We start from the raw sequence: 22,058 nt of genomic DNA, 5'->3' as shown, positions 1-22,058 counted from the left end.
AGCTTCTGAGGCACACAAAAATCATGCAAGCATTCTCACACAATTTTCTGAGGCTCCAGAGGCCTTGAAGGATCCAGAGAGGAAAGTCTAGAGAAGGGGAGAGTCCAGAGAGGAGATCTGGTAAGGCCTCTTTTGTCCAGGGTGTGAGATCCACCAGCCTTAAGGTAGGCAGTTTCTGAACTTTTGACACACTATATAACATTTACAGTATGCAAAACTGCAGGTCTTCTGCTTCTTTTAACAAAGTTGGTCTAATTCAACTTACGTAGGCAATACAGAAATTATTAAACGGGCAGGAGAAATTTAGATCTCTGGCACTAGTCAAGTCAGGAAAGTAATGGGATCTTTACGTATTGTTTTCTTCACCTTTTCAAAATCAGTGAAGATAAACTCAATAATAATCATTTGAAAGTAGCTACTGGTGCTTCCCATGTAGCACATCTGTTTACTTGATGAGCCATGGTTAATTGATATAGAAATTCTGCAATGTTACTAAACTGGATCCAGACTTCGTTATATTAGAATGGACTGCAATTGACAATTATTTTGAATCATGGTTAAGTTTGGATACAACTACTGTGTGCTGTGGTGAGTGCTTTGTATTTGGGTGTTGGTTGTCAAAAGAGAGAGAGGAAAAAAGGAAATTCATTAATTATTTTCTTGAAACTCTACTTGGAAATAATCATCCATAACTGACTTTCTATGGTAACATGGAGAAAAGCATGGAGTAAGTAATGTCTGCAGCTATGATTTCAGTATTAAGTAATATGATGTTCTCAGAAAAGAAGTGGGTCTTCAGTAAATTTCACGGCTAAATTTCCACCCAACACAGCAACGAGGCTTGCAATCTACTGGTATATGGCGCAGAGTTTTTGAACAATCCTTTCTACGCAGCGTGGTTGCACAAGCACCAAATGGTGTCTCCTGAGGTGTAAAAATCTGGAAAGGAAAGATGCATACATTTGAACCATTGGTCTCTAACTTGAACACTCATTATTATCACAGGAAAAAGCAGGACTATGTTTTTTCCTGAATAGTCAGACAAAGGATCTAACTGGTCTATACAGTTAATTTCACCTCTTGGATGACTCCGGTAATTCGGAAAGAGCTAGATTATTAATAAAAATGTCAGGGTTATGCTTCATTGAATAATAATCATTTTTCAGATTTAATCAGACCAGGTAGCTAGTGGAATAAGCTCAACAAATAGATGGAGCCAGAGGGCCTCTGATGGCTCAGCAGACTAAGTCTGTCTGTTATTAACACAGCTGCTTGCAATTACTGCAAGTTCAAGTCCCACCAGGCCCAAGGTTGACTCAGCCTTCCATCCTTTATAAGGTAGGTAAAATGAGGACCCAGATTGTTGGGGGCAATAAAGTTGACTTTGTATATGATATACAAATGGATGAAGACTATTGCTTAATACAGTGTAAGCCGCCCTGAGTCTTCGGAGAAGGGCGGGATATAAATTCAAATAAAAATAAATAAAAATAAAATAATCTGGGCTAATCTTCCATTGGCTTCAAGATTGTTCAGGTTTAGTCTTATAAATTCAGATCTTGAAAAGGAATTCTTCCACTTCTTCCACTTCCATGATCGTCTTCTTCCAGTGTCAGGAATTCTTGGTGTCAAAAAGGTCTAATTGTCTGAATAACATTTTTTATGTGTTGGTTCATTTTGTTTTGGAGGCTAAGTGACCCAAAGTAGATTCAATTAAATTTGTATTACTGGTAAATGATCCCGCTCTTCCCAGTGTACAATCTGCAATAATAAATACCGTAGTTTGGATGACCAAGAAAAAGTAATTCTCACCTCTTTGTCATTGCATATTCCCAGTTTTTCTAAATTTGTTGCTGAATAGTGGATGTTAGACAGGATCACTTCTACCTCTTCAATCTGAAAATACAAAAATACCAGTATTTCTTATAAAGAAATCGTATATACAGATTTAACATAACAAATAAACTCAATAAAGTTGACTGACTCCTGATATTTATAGTTTTTGTGTTTGACAGTTTCTTGAATGATATGAAATGTTTTATTTTATTTACTTAAATTTATATATAGATTTCACAGAAGAAAACGTTGAAAAAGCTCTTCATAACTTGAAACCATCGCTATCTATTGGACCTGATGGACTATGCGCATACTTCTTTAAAAAACTTTCCACTAATATAGCAGAACCCCTAAGCATAATCTTTGACAAAGCTTTCACAATCAGTTCCCTTCCCAAACTTTGGTCACTAGCCACAGTCATCCCTATCTTCAAAAAAGGAGACCCCAGCTTAGTTGAAAATTATAGACCGATCTCTCTGTGCTGCGTCAACTGCAAAGTCATGGAATCAATCATCAACCAATCCATTACCTCACACTTAGAAACTAACAACCTAATCTCCAATAAACAATTTGGTTTCAGGAAAAAATTATCATGCAACTTACAACTTCTTCACTGTAAAAACATATGGACTACAAATCTCGATCAAGGCAAAACAATAGATGCAATCTACATAGACTTCTGCAAAGCTTTTGACTCAGTAGTACACGATAAACTTCTCCTAAAACTAAAATCCTATGGCATTTCAGGACCCTTTCACAAATGGATATCTGCATTTCTGTCCAATAGACAACAAGTGGTCAAAATTGGCAATGCTCTATCAAATCCTGTTCCTGTCAAGAGTGGTGTTCCTCAAGGCAGCGTCCTTGGACCAACACTCTTCATACTATACATTAATGATCTTTGTGACCATATCGCAAGTAATTGTGTTCTCTTTGCTGACGATGTCAAACTATTTAACACCACAGACAATGCATCTATCATCCAAAAAGACCTTGATCATCTAATCACTTGGTCTAAAACTTGGCAACTCCAGATCTCAACCAGCAAATGCTCAGTCTTACATATTGGAAAAAAGAACCCAAACACTAAGTACATACTTGATGGACATTTCCTTACAGATGACCCCCACCCCGTTAAAGACCTTGGAGTTTTCATGTCAAATGATCTAAGTGCCAAAGCCCACTGTAACTACATAGCAAAAAAGGCCCTAAGAGTTGTAAACCTAATCCTGCGTAGCTTCTTTTCCAAAAACACTACACTACTAACCAGAGCATATAAAACATTTGCTAGACCAATTCTAGAATACAGCTCGCCTGTTTGGAACCCTCACCACATCTCTGACATCAATACAATTGAGCGAGTCCAGAAATATTTTACAAGAAGAGTTCTCCATTCCTCTGAAAACAACAAAATACCTTATCCCACCAGACTTGAAATCCTAGGCTTAGAAAACTTGGAACTCCGTCGCCTTCGACAAGACCTAAGTTTAACTCATAGAATCATCTATTGTAATGTCCTTCCTGTTAAAGACTACTTCAGCTTTAATTGCAACAATACAAGAGCAACCAACAGATTTAAACTTAATGTTAACCGCTTTAATCTAGATTGCAGAAAATATGACTTCTGTAACAGAATCATCAGTGCTTGGAATACTTTACCTGACTCTGTGGTCTCTTCCCATAATCCTAAAAGCTTCAACCAAAAACTTTCTACTATTGACCTCACCCCATTCCTAAGAGGACCATAAGGGGCGTGCATAAGCGCACAAACGTGCCTACCGTTTCTGTCCTATTGTTTGTTTGTTTGTTTTTCTTCCTATATATATATTGATGCTTATACCTCCTAATATTTACTCATATATATGTTCATATACTATATAATCCTTTTTATATGATGTTGTGACAAATAAAATAAATAAATAAATAAAAATAAATATATCCTGCCATTCCTTCCAGAGCTCAAGAAAGATTGCAATGAGTTCTCCCTTCATTTTATTCCCCACAGTCAGGAAACTAAGCTGAGCTGAGGCTAGCCTTAGACATACAGTGAATTTTCATAGCTGAGGATGACTTGAACTTGGGTTTCTACTGATTTAGTCCATCATCATTGACTATTCCACTACACTGGCCAGGGGTGAAATGCTCCCGGCTGGATCCGATCCGGTAGCAATGGCGGTGGGTGGTTCGGAGAACTGGTAGCAAAAATCCCTGCCCCCACTTCTCTTCGCATGCCCAGCTGAGTCACACAATCTTCAGAGGTTTTTTTTACTTTTAAAAGCATTTTTTCTTCAGCTAAAAAAAATGCTTTTAAAAGTTAAAAAAAAAGCCTCTGATGATCACGCGGCTCAGCTGGGATTGTCAGAACCTTTTCAAAGCATTTTTTCTACAAGCTCTTCGGCTGAAGAGGCTTTCAAAGCATTTCAAACCCTTTCAAAGCATTTTTACAACCACTTCAGCTGAGTGGTGGCTCAGGCTGTAAGATAGCCTGTTATTAAAACACAGCAGCCTGCAATTACTGCAGGCTCGAATCCCACCAGGCCCAAGGTTGACTCAGCCTTCCATCCTTTATAAGGAAGGTAAAATGAGGACCCAGATTGTTGCGGGGGGCAATAAGTTGACTTTGTAAATATACAAATAGAATGAGACTATTGCCTTACACAGTGTAAGCCGCCCTGAGTCTTCGGAGAAGGGCGGGATATAAATGTAAAAAAAAAAAAAAAGAGGTTGTAGAAAAAATGGTTTTAAAAGTAAAAAAAAAAAGTTGGCCATGCCCACCCAGTCACATAACCCACCCTCCCACCAAGCCACGCCTACAGAACCAGTAGTAACAAATTTTACATTTCACCCCTGACCTGGCCCATCAGGTATTCTTCTCCAGGTAAACTTTATTCAGAATTTAGGCTGCCAGCTACCAGCTACCAGCAGCAAGGTATTTTCAGTGACTGAAATTCCACTTGTAAAAAAACTTTAACCTTGCCAACATTTCAGTGGATAGAATCTATTTTCATACTGAGACAGCATTAGTTTGGATACCTATAATAATAACATCTTCTTTATTTGCATGGCAACACCATCCATATTTGTCATTTCTTAGTTGTAATGGAGTGGATTTTAATTTATGGCATTTACCCAAAAGAAAAGTGATCTTGAATTTAAGATAATTTCACCAAAACAGATTAGGTAGAAAAATCTCTGCTACTATGCTTCATTTTCAGCCAGTCTAAGATGAAGAAATGGGGGAAAAGATCTTTCTTTCAGGTACAAAGTATAAATGCTCAGTATATACACTTCCCTAAAGGGTGTATGGTCCCGAAATAAAAAAGTGAGAAATATTTTTGCCTTTGTCCATTGGGGAATCACATAAAAAAATGAATGGGCTCCATGCCTCAATCATCAAATTCATCGTAAGATACAGTATGGTATTTTTGGAAATAAGCTTTCATTTTCTGAAAACGCTAATATACATACATACCAGAGGTGGGTTTCAGCAGGTTCTGACCAGTTCTGGAGAACCGGTAGCAGAAATTTTGAGTAGTTCGGAGAATCGGTAGTAAAAATTCTGATTGGCCCCGCCCCCATCTATTCTCTGCCTCCCAAGTCCCAGTTTATTGGGAGGAAGTGGGGATTTTGCAGTAACCTTACCCTGTATGACTGTAACTTTGTTGCTGGTAATCCTTATGATTTATATTGATATATTGACCATCATTTGTGTTGTAAATGTTGTACCTTGATGAAGGTATCTTTTCTTTTATGTACACTGAGAGCATATGCACCAAGACGAATTCCTTGTGTGTCCAATCACATTTGGCCAATAAAAAATTCTATTCTATTCTATTCTATTCTATTCTATTCTATTCTATTCTATTCTATTCTATTCTATTCTATTCTATTCTGGATTGGGGAGGGAATGGAGATTTTACAGTATCCTCCTTCTGCTATGCCCACCAAGCCACACCCACCAACGCCCACCAAGCCACACCCATAGGGCCGGTAGTAAAAAAATTTCAAACCCACCACTGATACATACATACATATAACTATAACTATAACATATAATTATAACATAGCATAACACACTGAAAGCTCCAAATGAAATAAAGCTACTGGCCTGTGGGATTCTTTCCAGAATGTATGTCTGAATACAGTTGACTGTCTTCTGGTAAGACGGTGAGTAATGGCCTGTTTCTGGTGGCCCAGCAAAAGCATCAAGGACACATTCATGGGCAGTTCTCCTTTAAAGTTGAAAAAAAACCATACAACATTTGGAATCAAACTGCAATGGGTAAAATCTACATTGTGCAAAGCAACACACATGGGCATTCGTGGTCAACTTTTTGTGTTGTGCCTGTAATGTTTATAAGCACTGGGATAATTTTCACACTGAGGAAATCAAGATATGACAATATATATACCAGTATACGTGCCTAAAATCCTCAGACACTCCACATAATCACATTCAGCCATGAGTGGGACTAACTGGGAAGCCTGAGATATTGTAACATTGTTGAAGCCAAATAACCAGGGAGCTGAGCAAATTCTCGATGGAAAATTAGTCAAAGCACCCAAAATAAGCTGGAGGATAAAAATATGAGTCATTGGGAGTTGGGTAGCATACAAGTTATGATTATGGTAGTGATTGTAATCTTATATACTTGACAGTCAGGTTTCAGGAACATGTAATGCTTCTCTTAGAAATTTTTCATTGGTCATAAGAGTTGGCAGACACATACTTGTGGACAGTTAAAGGATTTAGCCTTATGGACATTTTATAATTTACCTTAAAGTTTGCAGTCCGAGTACAACCATCAAAATACAAACAAAACCCAACAATTTTAGAATAATACAGCACTCTAGAATTGTGGATAATCCTAACCTCATCTATTATATACATTAGAAATCACAGACAGTGCAATGTTTTAAAAGAACTGGGAATAAAAACAACAAATTCCAAAATTACTATGATGCTGGGAGAAAGGGAATGATCAATACAGTGTCTGGGAGCAAAAGAAATAAGTAGTGCCTCTGCCAGGAAAACGGAGCACCCTGTTTTTGCTGGCAGAAGGCTATCAAAACAAACTAAAAACAAAGCAAAAGGAGAAATGTTTCCCCTTTTGCATTTGAGCATGCAAGAAGGGACAGGAAAGGAGAAAGGAAAAAAAGGAAAGACAAAGAAAAGGAAGGAAAGATGGGAAGAGAGCAAGGAAGGAAAAATAAGAAAAGAGGGGAAGGAAGAAGAAAGGAGAATGAAGAGGGAAGAGGGAAAAGGGAAGAGGGAAGGAAAAGGAAGGAAGGAAGGAAGGAAGGAAGGAAGGAAGGAAGGAAGGAAGGAAGGAAGGAAGGAAGGAAGGTAGATTTTAGTGAGAGTGAGGAAGGGTCTCAGGGAAGTCCTGCATTAGCACTTGGAGACTACAGGTGCCCCTCACGTGAGTCCCGCCTGCTATGGCCATGCCCATCCCCTATTCCTCCAAAGTCAAACACAACCCTGATGCAGCCCTCAACGAAATCGCGTTTGACATCCCTGGTCTAGAGCCAACAAAAGTGCAAGACTTTTATATACACAATGGTGGAAAGATATGACAATACCCACAATGGAAGAGTGAATGGGGAAGATGATAGAACGTCTTCAAATAGTAAAATTGACAACTTTGAATAGAGAAAAGTCATTGATTAATTTGGATTTGAAAGCCCTTTTGGATTTTTTGCCTGAGGCAGAAAAAAGTGAAATTATGATATATGGGTTTGGTGATTGGAAAACCTATTAGATAACAGGAAAAAGTGAAAGTTATGTGACCTTAGAGGAAAAGGTTAATTTAAATTTATGCTCACAATTTGTTATAAAAGAAAATCTTTATATTTCTTTACCTTTCCTTTTCTTTCTTTATATTTTTTTTCTTTCTTTCTGTACTTTTGGCTTTGTTCTTTATTTTCTTTATTATTTCTTTTCTGTAAGTTGGTAATCTTTTTAGTGTAAAAAATCTAATAAAATTATTTTAAAAGAAATGGAGTCAAACCACAAGAAATAAAACACTTAAAAAAAATAAGTCAAGACTGTGAGTCAAAATGATCCTCAAATATAGGTAGTCCTTGACTCATGACCACAACTGAGTCCAAAATTTATGTTGCTAAGGGAGACATTGTTTAAGTGAGTTTGCCCCAGTTGTCAAGTGAAACTTACAACCTTTTTTGTCACGGTTGTTCAGTGAATCTCTGCAGTTGTTCAGTTAACAACCCGGTTGTTAAGTGAATCTGACTTTCCCATTGACCTTGCTTGTCAGGAGGTCTCAGCAAGTGACCACATTATCCTGGGACACGGCAACTGTCATAAATACGAGTCAGTTGCCAATTGTCTGAATTTTGATCATGTGATCATGGGGATGCTGCAATGGTCATAAATTTGAAAAATGGTCATCAGTCACTAAATGAACTGTTGTAAGTTGAGGACTACCTGTATGGTATTTTATCACAACCTCCTTGGCAAGAGATCTTATTTGTTGCTAGTTTTAGTCTTATTTTATGTAAGCCTTTTCTTCCACTGTAAAGAAATTTCAGAGACCCCATTACGTATAGGAGAATCCATACTTACCATATGGAATCATAATCAAGGCCATCCAAGCATTCACCGTAGCACCATTTGATGAGTGTTTCCACTGACAACACTCTATCTATCCTGTCTGGAAGTGTGGTGTATTTTTCTTTAAGAAAGCCCTGAAATCCAGATTGGGTTGTTTTCATAAGTTTTAGATCCTTAATGCCAGAAAAAACAATTGGAGCACCTAGTGGAAGAAGAAGAGCATAAGTAAATTTTAATATAAGATGTGATGTCCCACAGTTACACATAGAGCTTTTCCCTCTCTAAAGATGCAGTGATACCTGCAAATCAATTTGCAGCCCAGGACAATGAAATTTATTTCCAATTCAGCATGCATTGAACTGCGTTTCTATATGGCTGGTTGAAAAACCGAACATTCTTGGGAACTCAAATTTTTAAAATGTATTATAGTCTTGATTATGAATTCTAATAATGGATGCCTTATTTAAGTTTAAAAGGAAATCTGTGTGTCAGTTTTAGCATGGCATATTTGGATTAATTTGTATAGGAGCTGAGGCCTTTGCTTTGATTCAACAGATCAAAATTCCCCCCCCACCCCTTATTTTTATATGAAGAGGCCACTGGAGAAGAGCCTAATACTGGGAACGACTGAGGGCAAAATAAGAAGGGGACAACAGAGAATGAGATGGCTGGATGGAGTCACTGAAGCAGTTGGTGTGAGCTTAAATGGACTCCAGAGGACGGTAGAGGACAGGAAGGCCTGGAGGAATGTTGCCCAACATCTAAAACTAACAACAACAAAGTGGATCAAAACAAATATCATTAAGGCAACACCATTTTTCTTACAAGGCTCCAACTTTATTGTAAATTCACTAAGTTATAGGGATTGAGAGGAATATTAAGATCATTCAACATGCTCTGGATTGATCCAAACGTTTAATTCAGATCTGGTTTCAAATATTAATCCTGCAGAGTAATTTTCACCAGAAGGGGCTCTAACCTGTTGTGGATTTTGTTGCCCATGTGCCGTTTATATGCTTACTTATGTTCATTTTTTCATTGAGTTATAACTTTAAAGAGTTATTGCTCTTTAAAAACCAAATTATTTTATAGTTTAAAATAGCATTTTAAAAGATTACAAACATTAGACTTTCAAAGTTGCAGACAGGCAGGCAGTCTTCACTTAACAGCCATTCGAAGTTACAATAAACCTTCCAACAGCTACTTCCAATCAATTGTGAAGTTACAACTGCCATATAGACACATACGCACACACACAATGGACACGTGATCATATTTTGAGTGCTTGGCAACTGGCTCACCATTACAGCCATTTGCAGCATCCCACAGTCTTGTAATGGCATTTTTACTTTTGGTTTATGGCAAAAAGAACCCCACTCATTGGATAAAATTGATTCACTTAAAACCTCTGCTAAAAGGATTGTAAAATTGAGTCCAGTCACTTGGTGACCCACAACAATGTAGGACCATAATTTCAGGTACAATTAAAGTCATAAGTTGAGGACTACCTATATTAAAATTACCATAGTAGATAAATCACATAGTATGTTACTGGCAGCTTCTGAAGGACTTGTAGATCTTGCAACAAGATACAGGGTTATAATATATTGTTTGGGTGATTGATTGAATGATTGGTTGGTTTCCCATCTCAAGGCAGAATACATTGCAATATCTTTTCCAACTTTTCCCCAGACCAGCAACCTTATGGGGTACATTGAGCTGAGAGAAAGTTGACAGCCAAAGTCACCCAGGGAAGTTTTCACTGCTGAGAATGAAAGAACAGACTTTATATAATCAAGAAAAGGGAACAAGTCTGTGTTTGCTTTGTTACTTGCTTTTTTATATCGGTTCTGGTCTTTTTTTTTAATTTATTTACATTTATATCCCGCCCTTCTCCGAAGACTCAGGGCGGCTTACAGTGTGTAAGGCAATAGTCTCATTCTATTTGTATATTTACAAAGTCAACTTATTGCCCCCCCAACAATCTGGGTCCTCATTTTACCTACCTTATAAAGGATGGAAGGCTGAGTCAACCTTGGACCTGGTGGGACTAGAACCTGCAGTAATTGCAGGCAGCTGTGTTTTAATAACAGGCTTCTTACAGCCTGAGCCACAGGCTGTAAGCTGTACCTGAGCCTGTGGTCTTCAAGAATAACACGAATGGATTTATCTTGTTTACAAGCTACCATTGCAAATATGAACCTAATGTTTCTACTAAAAGAATCGAAATCGTTTCCTTACTGTCCTGAGTCCGCTCCACTTCACAAAATCGAATTCCTTCAGAACTGTAGAGAAAAGCATGGGCATGGGGAGTATTGTCCTAGAAATTAAGGATGACATATTGAAGTTGCAAATAAACCATTTGACCTTGCACTTGGAATTCATATATAAAAAGAAATGAAAGAGCTCACTCACCATGAACTGTTGCTCTCCTTGCCAACCTATTGTCCTACTAAAACTTTCCCTACCCTCGTCATATGCCATATTTCTTCCCTGTCATTGTCCCTTCCCTAGCTTTGTGCGGGGAATGTGGCCCAAATATATGCTTCGTTATACCTTTTCTAGGCGCTGCCAGGGAATCTCTTTGATAAAGGCATTGCAATACACCACGTGGCAAAAGCTTTTAATGAAGTGCTCGCAGATATCCAGCCCAAACTCCTCTATTGTTCTGATCTAAAAAGAAAAGGTGTTGAGATACGATCAGGTTCCATCTCCAAATCAATTTTTAGAATTAATATTGTACCTTATGTATCATAAAAGATTTGTCATACTGGCTATGGCAGCCCATAGCTATTCATGAGAAATTATGAAATCCACAAAGTATGAACTATTACTGCTAACCACCCACTATTGTTGAAATTCTTAGCATTTTTTTTAATAAAAATAAATTTTATACAGGATTTGTTTTTTTGTTTTTTTTAAAGAGCAACAAACCCTGAGTACATAGAACTAAAACCCCTTGGTTACTTTAAATCTTGACTTCGGCCTTCAATTGATTTCATTCCTTTTTTGTTTATCTGAATTTTGTACAGATCTCATATTATAAAAAATGAAGTTGTTGAAGTGCTGTCCCGGTGTTTGGAGGCCTTACGGGTCTGGATGGGGAGAAACAGGCTCAAGCTTAATCCCTCCAAGACGGAGTGGCTGTGGATGCCGGCATCCCGATTCAGGCAGCTGCAGCCGCGGCTGACTGTTGGAGGCGAGTTACTGGCCCCAAAGGATAGGGTGCGCAACCTAGGTGTCCTCCTGGATGATCGGCTGTCGCTTGAAGATCATTTGACAGCTGTCTCCAGGAGAGCCTTCCACCAGGTTCGCCTGGTTCGGCAGTTGTGCCCCTTCCTTGATCGGGATGCCCTGTGCACGGTCACTCATGCGCTCGTTACCTCTCGCTTGGATTATTGTAATGCTCTCTACATGGGGCTCCCCTTGAAGTGCACTCGGAGGCTTCAGTTAGTCCAGAATGCAGCTGCACGGGTGATAGAGGGAGCTACGCGTAGCTCCCACGTAACACCTCTCCTGCGCAGACTGCACTGGCTACCTGTGGCCTTTCGAGTGCACTTTAAGGTGTTGGTTACAACCTTTAAAGCGCTCCATGGCTTAGGGCCTGGGTACTTACGGGACCGCCTGCTGTTACCACATGCCTCCCACCGACCTGTACGCTCTCACAGAGAGGGACTTCTCAGGGTGCCGTCTGCCAAACAATGTCGGCTGGCAGCCCCCAGGGGAAGGGCCTTCTCTGTGGGGGCTCCCACACTCTGGAACGAGCTTCCCCCGAGCTTACGCCAAATACCTGACCTTCGGACATTCCGTCGCGAACTGAAGACACACCTTTTTATTCGCGCGGGGCTAGCTTGAATTGAATTTTAATTTTAAATTTTGTAAATTTGATTAATTTGAAATGGGGTTTTTAGTTCTTGGCATATTTTAATTTTTTCAGGCTAATTTTAAAATAAGTTTTTTAAATTGCATTTTAATTTGTACATTGTATGTTTTATCTTGTCTGTACACTGCCCTGAGTCCTTCGGGAGAAGGCGGTATAAAATGAAGTTGTTGAAGTGCTGTCCCGGTGTTTGGAGGCCTTACGGGTCTGGATGGGGAGAAACAGGCTCAAGCTTAATCCCTCCAAGACGGAGTGGCTGTGGATGCCGGCATCCCGATTCAGGCAGCTGCAGCCCCGGCTGGCTGGTGGGGGCGGGTTACTGGGCCCAAAGGATAGGGTGCGCAACCTAGGTGTCCTCCTGGATGATCGGCTGTCGCTTGAAGATCATTTGACAGCTGTCTCCAGGAGAGCCTTCCACCAGGTTCGCCTGGTTCGGCAGTTGTGCCCCTTCCTTGATCGGGATGCCCTGTGCACGGTCACTCATGCGCTCGTTACCTCTCGCTTGGATTATTGTAATGCTCTCTACATGGGGCTCCCCTTGAAGTGCACTCGGAGGCTTCAGTTAGTCCAGAATGCAGCTGCACGGGTGATAGAGGGAGCTACGCGTAGCTCCCACGTAACACCTCTCCTGCGCAGACTGCACTGGCTACCTGTGGCCTTTCGAGTGCACTTTAAATGTTGGTTACAACCTTTAAAGCGCTCCATGGCTTAGGGCCTGGGTACTTACGGGACCGCCTGCTGTTACCACATGCCTCCCACCGACCTGTACGCTCTCACAGAGAGGGACTTCTCAGGGTGCCGTCTGCCAAACAATGTCGGCTGGCAGCCCCCAGGGGAAGGGCCTTCTCTGTGGGGGCTCCCACACTCTGGAACGAGCTTCCCCCGAGCTTACGCCAAATACCTGACCTTCGGACATTCCGTCGCGAACTGAAGACACACCTTTTTATTCGCGCGGGGCTAGCTTGAATTGAATTTTAATTTTAAATTTTGTAAATTTGATTAATTTGAAATGGGGTTTTTAGTTCTTGGCATATTTTAATTTTTTCAGGCTAATTTTAAAATAAGTTTTTTAAATTGCATTTTAATTTGTACATTGTATGTTTTATCTTGCCTGTACACTGCCCTGAGTCCTTCGGGAGAAGGGCGGTATAAAAATGAAATAAATAATAATAATAATAATAATAATAATAATAAAGCATCTCATAATTTGCTACCTGCATTCTGCTGCTCTTTGAATTCTGAATGATTCAAAACATTGAACATTTTGCCTTGCTATACAAATATTAGTGACGATCCTTTTTAAAAATAAATATTACATGATCATAAAACCCAAGCAAGGTAACATAAAATGCTACCACATCTAATTTAGAAACTTTCTCCTACATAGCACCCCATCTTTTGGTTTATTGCTTTGTCTGAAGATGGAGTCTATAAAATGACAAAAAAAGAGGAAATGCAATCCAATTCTAGCTATAAGATAAGACGGATGGTTTTGCAACCTACCCCATTGCATTTGGCCAATCCTTCAATTGTATTCTTTATGGTGTCTGTAGGGATGACTCTGGAGTTGTCGGCATTCAAGTATTCATTCACAGTGTTGAGTCTGATGTGTACAGAGATTTCCAGTTCTTTAATGCAGTGTACCTGGTCTTCCCGTCTAACGTACAGCATTCTCACCGCGTTCTTTCCATATTCAGAATTCACATATTCTACCTCCATAGGCTGCAATAAAGAAAACACACACACACAAACTCACCTTTTTTGTCCATACAGCTTGGCATTAAAACAACAAAAGATAAGCTAGTTCAAATAAAGAAATGCATGCATATAAACTCATCTTTTTCATCCATTCAGTTTAGCATTAAACGACAGAGAGAGATAAGCTGGTTCAAACTAATTTTTATCCATATATGTTTTGAATCATCTTATTTTATCAAGAATGTTCAAGTTTTGGACACACAAGATGTGGCTATGTCACCCTATGGGTGTATTCTTTCCCGTAACTCACATTTTCAACCTTATGAACCTTGATGGTGCAATGGTTAGAATATAGTACTGCAGGCTACTTCTGCTGACTGCCGGCTGCCGGAAGTTGAGCAGTTCGAGTCTCACCAGCTCAAGGATGATTCAGCCTTCCATCCTTCTGAAGTTGGTAAAATGAGGACCCAGATTATTGGGGGCAATATGCTGACTCTGTAAAACCGCTTAGAGAGGGCTGTAAAGTACTATGAGTAGTATATAAGTCTAAGTGCTACTGCTATTGCAATTTCTTTCTTTATTTGAATTTCTAGGTTGCCCAACTTTGGCCAGCTACACCAAATTAAAAGTACAATAGTATGGTGGGCATGAAAGTTGGCTGGGTGACCTTAAGCCAGTCACTCTCTCTCAGCCAAACCCACCTCATAGGGTTGTTGGTGGAGATAAAATAGGAGGATAAGAGAGTATTAGTTATCTTTGCTGCCTTGAATTATTCTTAAAAATAATAAAGGTAGGATAAAAATCAAATAAATAAATAAGCCATCTATCCATATCCTCCACCAACTCAAGTCATCCATTTATTATTATTATTATTATTATTATTTATTGAATTTCTAGACCGCCCTTCTCCCGAAGGACTCAGGGCGGTGTACAGCCAGGTTAAAAACATACACAATATACAATATTAAAAACTAAATTAAGACACTTATTACACAATTGGCCGAAAAATTAAAATAATTAAAATCTAAAAAACCCCAATTTAAAATATAAATAGAATTTAAAATTTAAAAACTAAACAGTTTAAAAAAGTTTAAGCTAGCCCCGCGCGAATAAACAAATATGTTTTCAATTCGCGGCGAAAGGTCCGAAGGTCAGGTATTTGGCGTAATCCAGGGGGAAGTTCATTCCAAAGAGTAGGAGCCCCCACAGAGAAGGATCTTCCCCTGGGGGCTGCCAGCCGACATTGTTTGGCGGACGGCACCCTGAGAAGTCCCTCTCTGTGAGAGCGTACGGGACGGTGGGAGGCATGAGGTAACAGCAGGCGGTCCCGTAAGTACCCAGGTCCCAAGCCATGGAGCGCTTTAAAGGTGGTAACCAAAATCTTGAAATGCACCCGAAAGGCAACAGGTAGCCAGTGCAGTCTGCGCAGGAGAGGTATTACATGGGAGTTACGTGGAACTCCCTCTATCACCCGCGCAGCTGCGTTCTGGACCAACTGAAGCCTCTGAGTGCATCTCAAGGGGAGCCCCATGTAGAGAGCATTGCAATAATCCAGGCGAGAGGTAACGAGAGCATGAGTGACCGTGCATAAGGCATCCCGATCAAGGAAGGGGCACAACTGGCGAACCAGGCGAACCTGGTGAAAGGCTCTCCTGGAGACAGCTGTCAGATGATCTTCAAACGACAGCCGTGCATCCAGGAGAACACCCAAGTTGCACACCCTTTCCCTTGGGGCCAATAACTCGCCCCCAACAGCCAGCTGCAGCTGCAGCTGACTGTATCGGGGTGCCGGCATCCACAGCCACTCCGTCTTGGAGGGATTGAGCTTGAGCCTGTTCCTCCCCATCCAGACCCATACCGCCTCCAAGCACCGGGACAGCACTTCAACAGCTTCGTTGGGGTGGCCTGGGGTGGAGAAGTACAGCTGAGTGTCATCAGCGTACAGCTGGTATCTCACCCCAAAGCCACTGATGATCTCACCCAACGGCTTCATATAGATGTTGAACAGGAGGGGCGAGAGAATCGACCCCTGCGGCACCCCACAAGTAAGGTGCCTCGCTGTCGACCTCTGCCCCCCTGTCAACACCGTCTGCGACCGGTCAGAGAGGTAGGAGGAGAACCACCGATAAACGGTGCCTCCCACTCCCAACCCCCCCAACCGGCGCAGCAGGATACCATGGTCGATGGTATCGAAAGCCGCCGAGAGATCTAACAGGACCAGAGCAGAGGAATAACCCCTGTCTCTGACCCTCCAGAGATCATCCACCAACGCGACCAAAGCTGTCTCCGTGCTATATCCGGGTCGGAAGCCGGACTGGAACGGGTCTAGATAGACGGCTTCATCCAGGTACTTGGGTAGCTGCCGTGCCATAGCACTCTCTACAACCTTCGCAATAAAGCGAAGGTTGGAGACCGGACGGTAATTTCCTAAAACAGCTGGGTCCAGGGACAGCTTCTTGAGGAGGGGTCTCACCACTGCCTCCTTCAAGGCGGCAAGGAAAACCCCTTCCAACAAAGAAGCGTTAATAATCCCCTGGAGCCAGCCTCGTGTCACTTCCTGAGAGGCCAGCACCAGCCAGGAAGGGCACGGGTCCAGTAAACATGTCGTGGCATGCAGCCTCCCCAGCAACCTGTCTACGTCCTCGGGAGCCACAGGGTCAAACTCATCCCAAACAATCTCCACAAGACGCAACTCTGCCCTCTCATCTGGATCATCCCAATTTCGGTCCAAGCCATCCCGGAGCTGAACGATTTTATCGTATAGATAACCGCTAAACTCCTCAGCGCATCCCTGTAACGGGTCATCCCGCACCTCCTGATGCAGGAGAGAGCGGGTCACCCGAAACAGGGCGGCCGGGCGGTTATCTGCCGACGCAATCAGGCTGGAAGTGTAAGAACGCTTCGCCTCCCTCATTGCCACTAGGTAGGTCCTAGAATAGGACCTAACTAGTGTTCGGTCAGCTTCGGAACGGCTGGACCTCCAAACACTCTCTAGGCATCTTCTCCGGTATTTCATCTCCCTCAGCCCCTCGGAGAACCAGGGGGCCAGTTGAGATTTACACCGGGTCAGAGGCCTCAAGGGCACGACACGGTCCAAAGCTCCAGCCGCGTCCTGTTCCCAGGCTGCAACTAGTTCTTCAGTCGTGCCGTGTGCCAGGTCCTCAGGAAACGGCCCAAGCTCCATCAGGAACCTCTCCGGGTCCATCAGGTACCTGGGACGGAACCAGCGCGTTGGTTCCGTCTCCCTGCAGTGGTGGGTAGTGGTCTGAAAATCTAGGCAAAGGAGAAAATGATCTGACCATGACACTGGTTCTGTTTCTAACTTATCTAGTTTCAGATCATTTAACCACTGTCCAGAGATATAAATTAAGTCCAGTGTGCCTCCCCCTATGTGCGTAGGGCCATCAATTACTTGAATCAGGTCCAAGGCCGTCATGGAAGCCTGGAACTCCCGAGCCGTCGTTGATGACAAGCCCTTCGATGGCAGGTTAAATTCCCCCATGACTATAAGTCTGGGGGTCTCAACCGCCACCCCGGCGAGCACCTCCAACAACTCGGGTAGGGCTGTAGTCACGCAGCAAGGAGCCAGGTACGCGATCAACAAGCCCAACTGATTCCGATGGCCCCACTTCACAAAGAGGGATTCACAACCGGCAATCTGAGGTACAGTGGCCTCCCTCGGCTCTAGACTTTCCCTAATAACAACCGCTACCCCCCCACCCCTACCTTGGGCTCTCGGTTGATGAAATGCTCGGAAATCTGGAGGGCACATCTCCACAAGGGGAACCCCCCCCTCTGGACCCAACCAGGTCTCCGTAATGCCCATAAGGTCCGCGGCTTCCCCCTGAATAAGATCACATATCAGGGGGGCCTTATTTACCACGGACCGGGCATTACATAACGTTTAACCCAAGGCCTAAGGGAAAACCCAGGTTTTTAAGGCAGGGAATATCTCTTCTATCTACACTTTCAACTAGGCTGCTTCAAGATGTTGAAAGGAGATTGTTTAATGTGTATCCCGATTCCCTCCAAAGGTTTGATGCATTTGATATGCATTCGTTACTTAAGCTCTGCCAATGCCTGAGCAAGGAAGCTGCCCTGGGTTCTTGGCTCTTATCGCATTTTTCTCATCTTTCCACTCCCTCCTGGAATACTGTGTGAATAAATACTTCCCAATAGTGGACTCACTGGAGAAAAGCCTAATGCTGGGAAAGATTGAGGGCAAAAGAAGAAGGGGGCGTCAGAGAACGAGGTGGCTGGATGGAATCACTGAAGCAGTAGGCATGAGTTTAAATGAACTCCAGAGGATGGTAGATAGGAAGGCCTGGAGGAACGTTGTCCATGGGGTTGCGATGGATCGGACACGACTTCAGAATTAACAACAACAACAAATAGTGGAAGAGATGGCGGGAAGCCTGCTCTAAACACACAGCTGTCATGTCCAGTTTTAAAGTTTCTTCGGATACACATGGAGAAACTGTGGATGAAGCAGACATTTTTTGTCTTTGGCAGCTAGAATTGAAAGGATTGGGCCAGGGAAATTTGCTGCTTAAGAAAAAAGGACAAGATGGAGCATAGACAAAGGACTTAACCAAAACAGACAGTTGAAACAAAGCGCATGTCATTATATAGTATGTTCCGTTGCAGCTGCATCCGGCTGTTAATTGAGAGAGATAATGGACACCCACGTGGCACATAGATTTGTCCTCCAACTATTTTCATTGCTTTTTGCCTCCTGACATCTCCTGCCTAAGCAGCAACTCCACCTTGATAGTGAAGCTCCTGAATTAATCTATATTATTTCTTTGAAAAACAGTAGCTCAGACTATTAAAAGTGCTGCAGATGTTTAGAGCAAGTTAATACCTGGACTATTATCATTATTGTTTCTTGAATATATCAATTACCTTTTTCTTGCAGCATACACAGTTCGTACTATTATATTATACAAAAATAGATGCCTTTTAATTTTGCTCCGTTGACTTACACTACCACCATAAAATAATTCCTTCAACTCTGTCAAACTATTTACTAAATCCGCACTACTATTAATCTTCTCATCGTTCCCATCACTCATCTCCTTCCACTTATGACTGTATGACTGTAACTTTGTTGCTTGTATCCTTACAATTTATATTGATATTGTTTCCTGATTGCTTATTTTTACCCTAGGACTATCATTAAGTGTTGTACCTTAGAATTCTTGATGAACGTATCTTTTCTTTTATGTACACTGAGAGCATATGAACCAAGACAAATTCCTTGTGTGTCCAATCACACTTGGCTAATAAAAAAATCTATTCTATTCTTTTCTATTCTAAAAATAGAATTGGTCCTTTTAACGTAGCATCGATTGTTCAGGAATGAAATAAAGCATCTATCTCAAACCCTTCCTCCCTATCATTCTTCTTCAAAGGTTAGTTCTTTCCAAATGGAATTACATCAAAGGAGGATTTCTATGAAGTATTCTTTTAGCATTCATCGCTTGTTTCCTCCAATGAAAATTTATTCGGTCTTGTCCTTTTATACAAATCACAGAGTTCTTTTGAAGTTTTGAACATGATGTGTTTATTCAGACGGACACTTTACTAATTTATTCAGTGTTTTGGTGAATTGGAAGGATAAAGCTACTATATATAAAACCCAATTTGAGTTTCCTAAATAAGATTAACAATAAAAAAAAAGTAAATCACATTAAACTGACTTGCGAGGGAACAGGGCACATGGCAAGATATGGTAACCCTACTTTATTGTAAGGTACATCAACAGCATCTTGCAAATCTGAAAGTACCGCTCTCTTATCTCACCACCCATCTCCTCTACAGCTAAAGAAACTAGGAAGTCTTAAACTAGTCTTATAAGCCACTTGCTCCCTCCACATTCCCTGTTGCAGGCTAAATTGCCTTTGATCTGACTGTTTGCTTGGCTATGGCTCTTCAGCCTATCATTCCCACATAACATTACAACAAGAAATGCCTTTATTGGTTACCTGGAAATGCTTATTTCATTTCATTTCATGCTCATATGACATTGGGTTTCTAATTTCTTAGGTGATAAGCCAAACTGTGTTTATCATTTAAAAAGTGCTGAGTTCTGGAGATCAGTTTTTCTTAGATGGTTTTCCCCATCAAGTGCTTACCAGATGTCTTGGGCTACACTCTAAATCAGGGGTCTCCAACCCCCAGTCCATGGACTGGCACTTGGCCACAGCATGCCAGAAACCAGTCCACACAAACAAATGAAGCCCCATCCACAGGGTGCAGGGAGCACATGAAACCACGCCTTGCAGGGGGCCAATCTGGCATTGCAATGGAGAGCAAAATCCGGCTGCTCCCCGGACCGGACGCCATTTACTGCTCCAAGTCCCAAGCGGCAGGAAACGAGGGCTGGTTTGCACCACCAGCTGGCCAAATAGACCGAGGCAGAATGCTGATTCTGCGCAAGTGCAAGTAGTTCGTTCCCAGAGCTTCCAGCCATTGCAATCTCTGCTTTGGCCTGCTTGCGCTGCAGCTCCTCCACCAGGGTGCACCGGCAAAAATACGAAGATTTCTCCACGGACCACCAAAATTTTCTCGCAAACCACCAGGGGTCTGGTGACCGCTGATCTTGACCCTTAATCCTTTCAAGCAATGTCCTATAATTTAATTTTGTTTCATTTTTTTCTTTGTCTTTTCTCACAAAAGTCTTCAAAACTTTAACAACTTTCGGTTATAAATCCATGATGGGAAAGTTATCCAAGTCACTCTTCTAGTTTCTTATTTGTATATACATTTAATTATGAAAATAGCAGCCAGTTTCATTTGTATATCCTATATAGTCACATTTTTCTCCATATCATTCTTATAGCCTGTTTCTATTATTTCAAATCAGTCTCAATCTTGTCTGGTAAAACCTGTTCCTCTTCCATATCATCTTTTTAACTTAGTCTACCTATAATGGTAAATAGTCTTAAATTAACCAGTGGATCCGTTGTTCAAAATTTTTTCCAACTTTAAAGTATTTTGCTCCAGTCTGTATTAGTAAATAAAATTTAAGAGTACTTCTCCTTTAAATGTAATCCTTAATTCTTCTGGTTCCCTCTGGTGTCCACCCTTCATAGTCCCATCCTGTCATTCTTTTTTAAGAATTCAAAACAACAGCATTTTTTTCCATGGGACAGATGCTTAAAATTAATTTCAAAGCGTTATTTCAAATGCATCTAGACCTTTAGTCCATTTTTAAATTTCCAAAATTAGGGTTCTAATCTCTCTTTTTTGCTTATTCCAAAAAATGAATTTTTTAAAAGTTTAAACTCATATTTAAAACTTCTTTCATTAGGATCAAACAAACTCACCTAGTACTGGGGGGGGAAAACTTGTCGTTTTTAAAAGTTTCTAATAGCCAAAAAGCAATTTAATAAGCAATTTTAAAAAGTGATTAGGAAATGAAATCCAGTATCCATCAAGGATTTGGCTGTGGTTTGGATGGAGATGGCATTTTTTCATCTCCCAAAACAATAAATCCACTGGAGACCATTGGCTTATGGTGTCCTCACATGGTGCAATTGTCTGGACCACTTGTGGGAGGTCCAAGACGTCTTCTTCTCTAGAGAGGTATTTTGAAGAGTTGATCTCTTCATTCCATTGCAGTCATTGGTTTCAGTTTTAGCAGAACCATCTTCAGTTCACCATTTAAAAAGTGCTGAGTTCTGGAGATCAGTTTTTCTTAGATGGTTTTCCCCATCAAGTGCTTACCAGATGTCTTGGGCTACACTCTAAATCAGGGGTCTCCAACCCCCAGTCCATGGACTGGCACTTGGCCACAGCATGCCAGAAACCAGTCCACACAAACAAATGAAGCCCCATCCACAGGGTGCAGGGAGCACATGAAACCACGCCTTGCAGGGGGCCAATCTGGCATTGCAATGGAGAGCAAAATCCGGCTGCTCCCCGGACCGGACGCCATTTACTGCTCCAAGTCCCAAGCGGCAGGAAACGAGGGCTGGTTTGCACCACCAGCTGGCCAAATAGACCGAGGCAGAATGCTGATTCTGCGCAAGTGCAAGTAGTTCGTTCCCAGAGCTTCCAGCCATTGCA

At 41.5% G+C, this 22,058-nt stretch overlaps 1 protein-coding gene across 1 annotated transcript; it reads right to left on the bottom strand.

The window, feature by feature from the left end:
• Positions 1–622: 622 nt before the first annotated feature.
• On the bottom strand, positions 623–14,394 carry LOC131195670 (uricase-like). The gene is made up of 8 exons (XM_058177765.1): positions 14,296–14,394; positions 13,791–14,009; positions 10,964–11,080; positions 10,649–10,727; positions 8,420–8,609; positions 5,945–6,068; positions 1,813–1,896; positions 623–939 (listed from the first exon to the last, which is right to left on the bottom strand). Exons 2-8 carry the CDS (start codon positions 14,004–14,006, stop codon positions 796–798), a joined length of 954 nt encoding a protein of 317 aa, XP_058033748.1. The 5' UTR covers positions 14,007–14,009; positions 14,296–14,394; the 3' UTR covers positions 623–795.
• Positions 14,395–22,058: the final 7,664 nt, after the last annotated feature.

The sequence above is a fragment of the Ahaetulla prasina genome, chromosome 3 (assembly GCF_028640845.1).
Source record: "Ahaetulla prasina isolate Xishuangbanna chromosome 3, ASM2864084v1, whole genome shotgun sequence".
NCBI classification, from domain to species: domain Eukaryota; kingdom Metazoa; phylum Chordata; class Lepidosauria; order Squamata; family Colubridae; genus Ahaetulla; species Ahaetulla prasina.
This window is presented reverse-complemented; position numbering and strand designations above follow the sequence as displayed.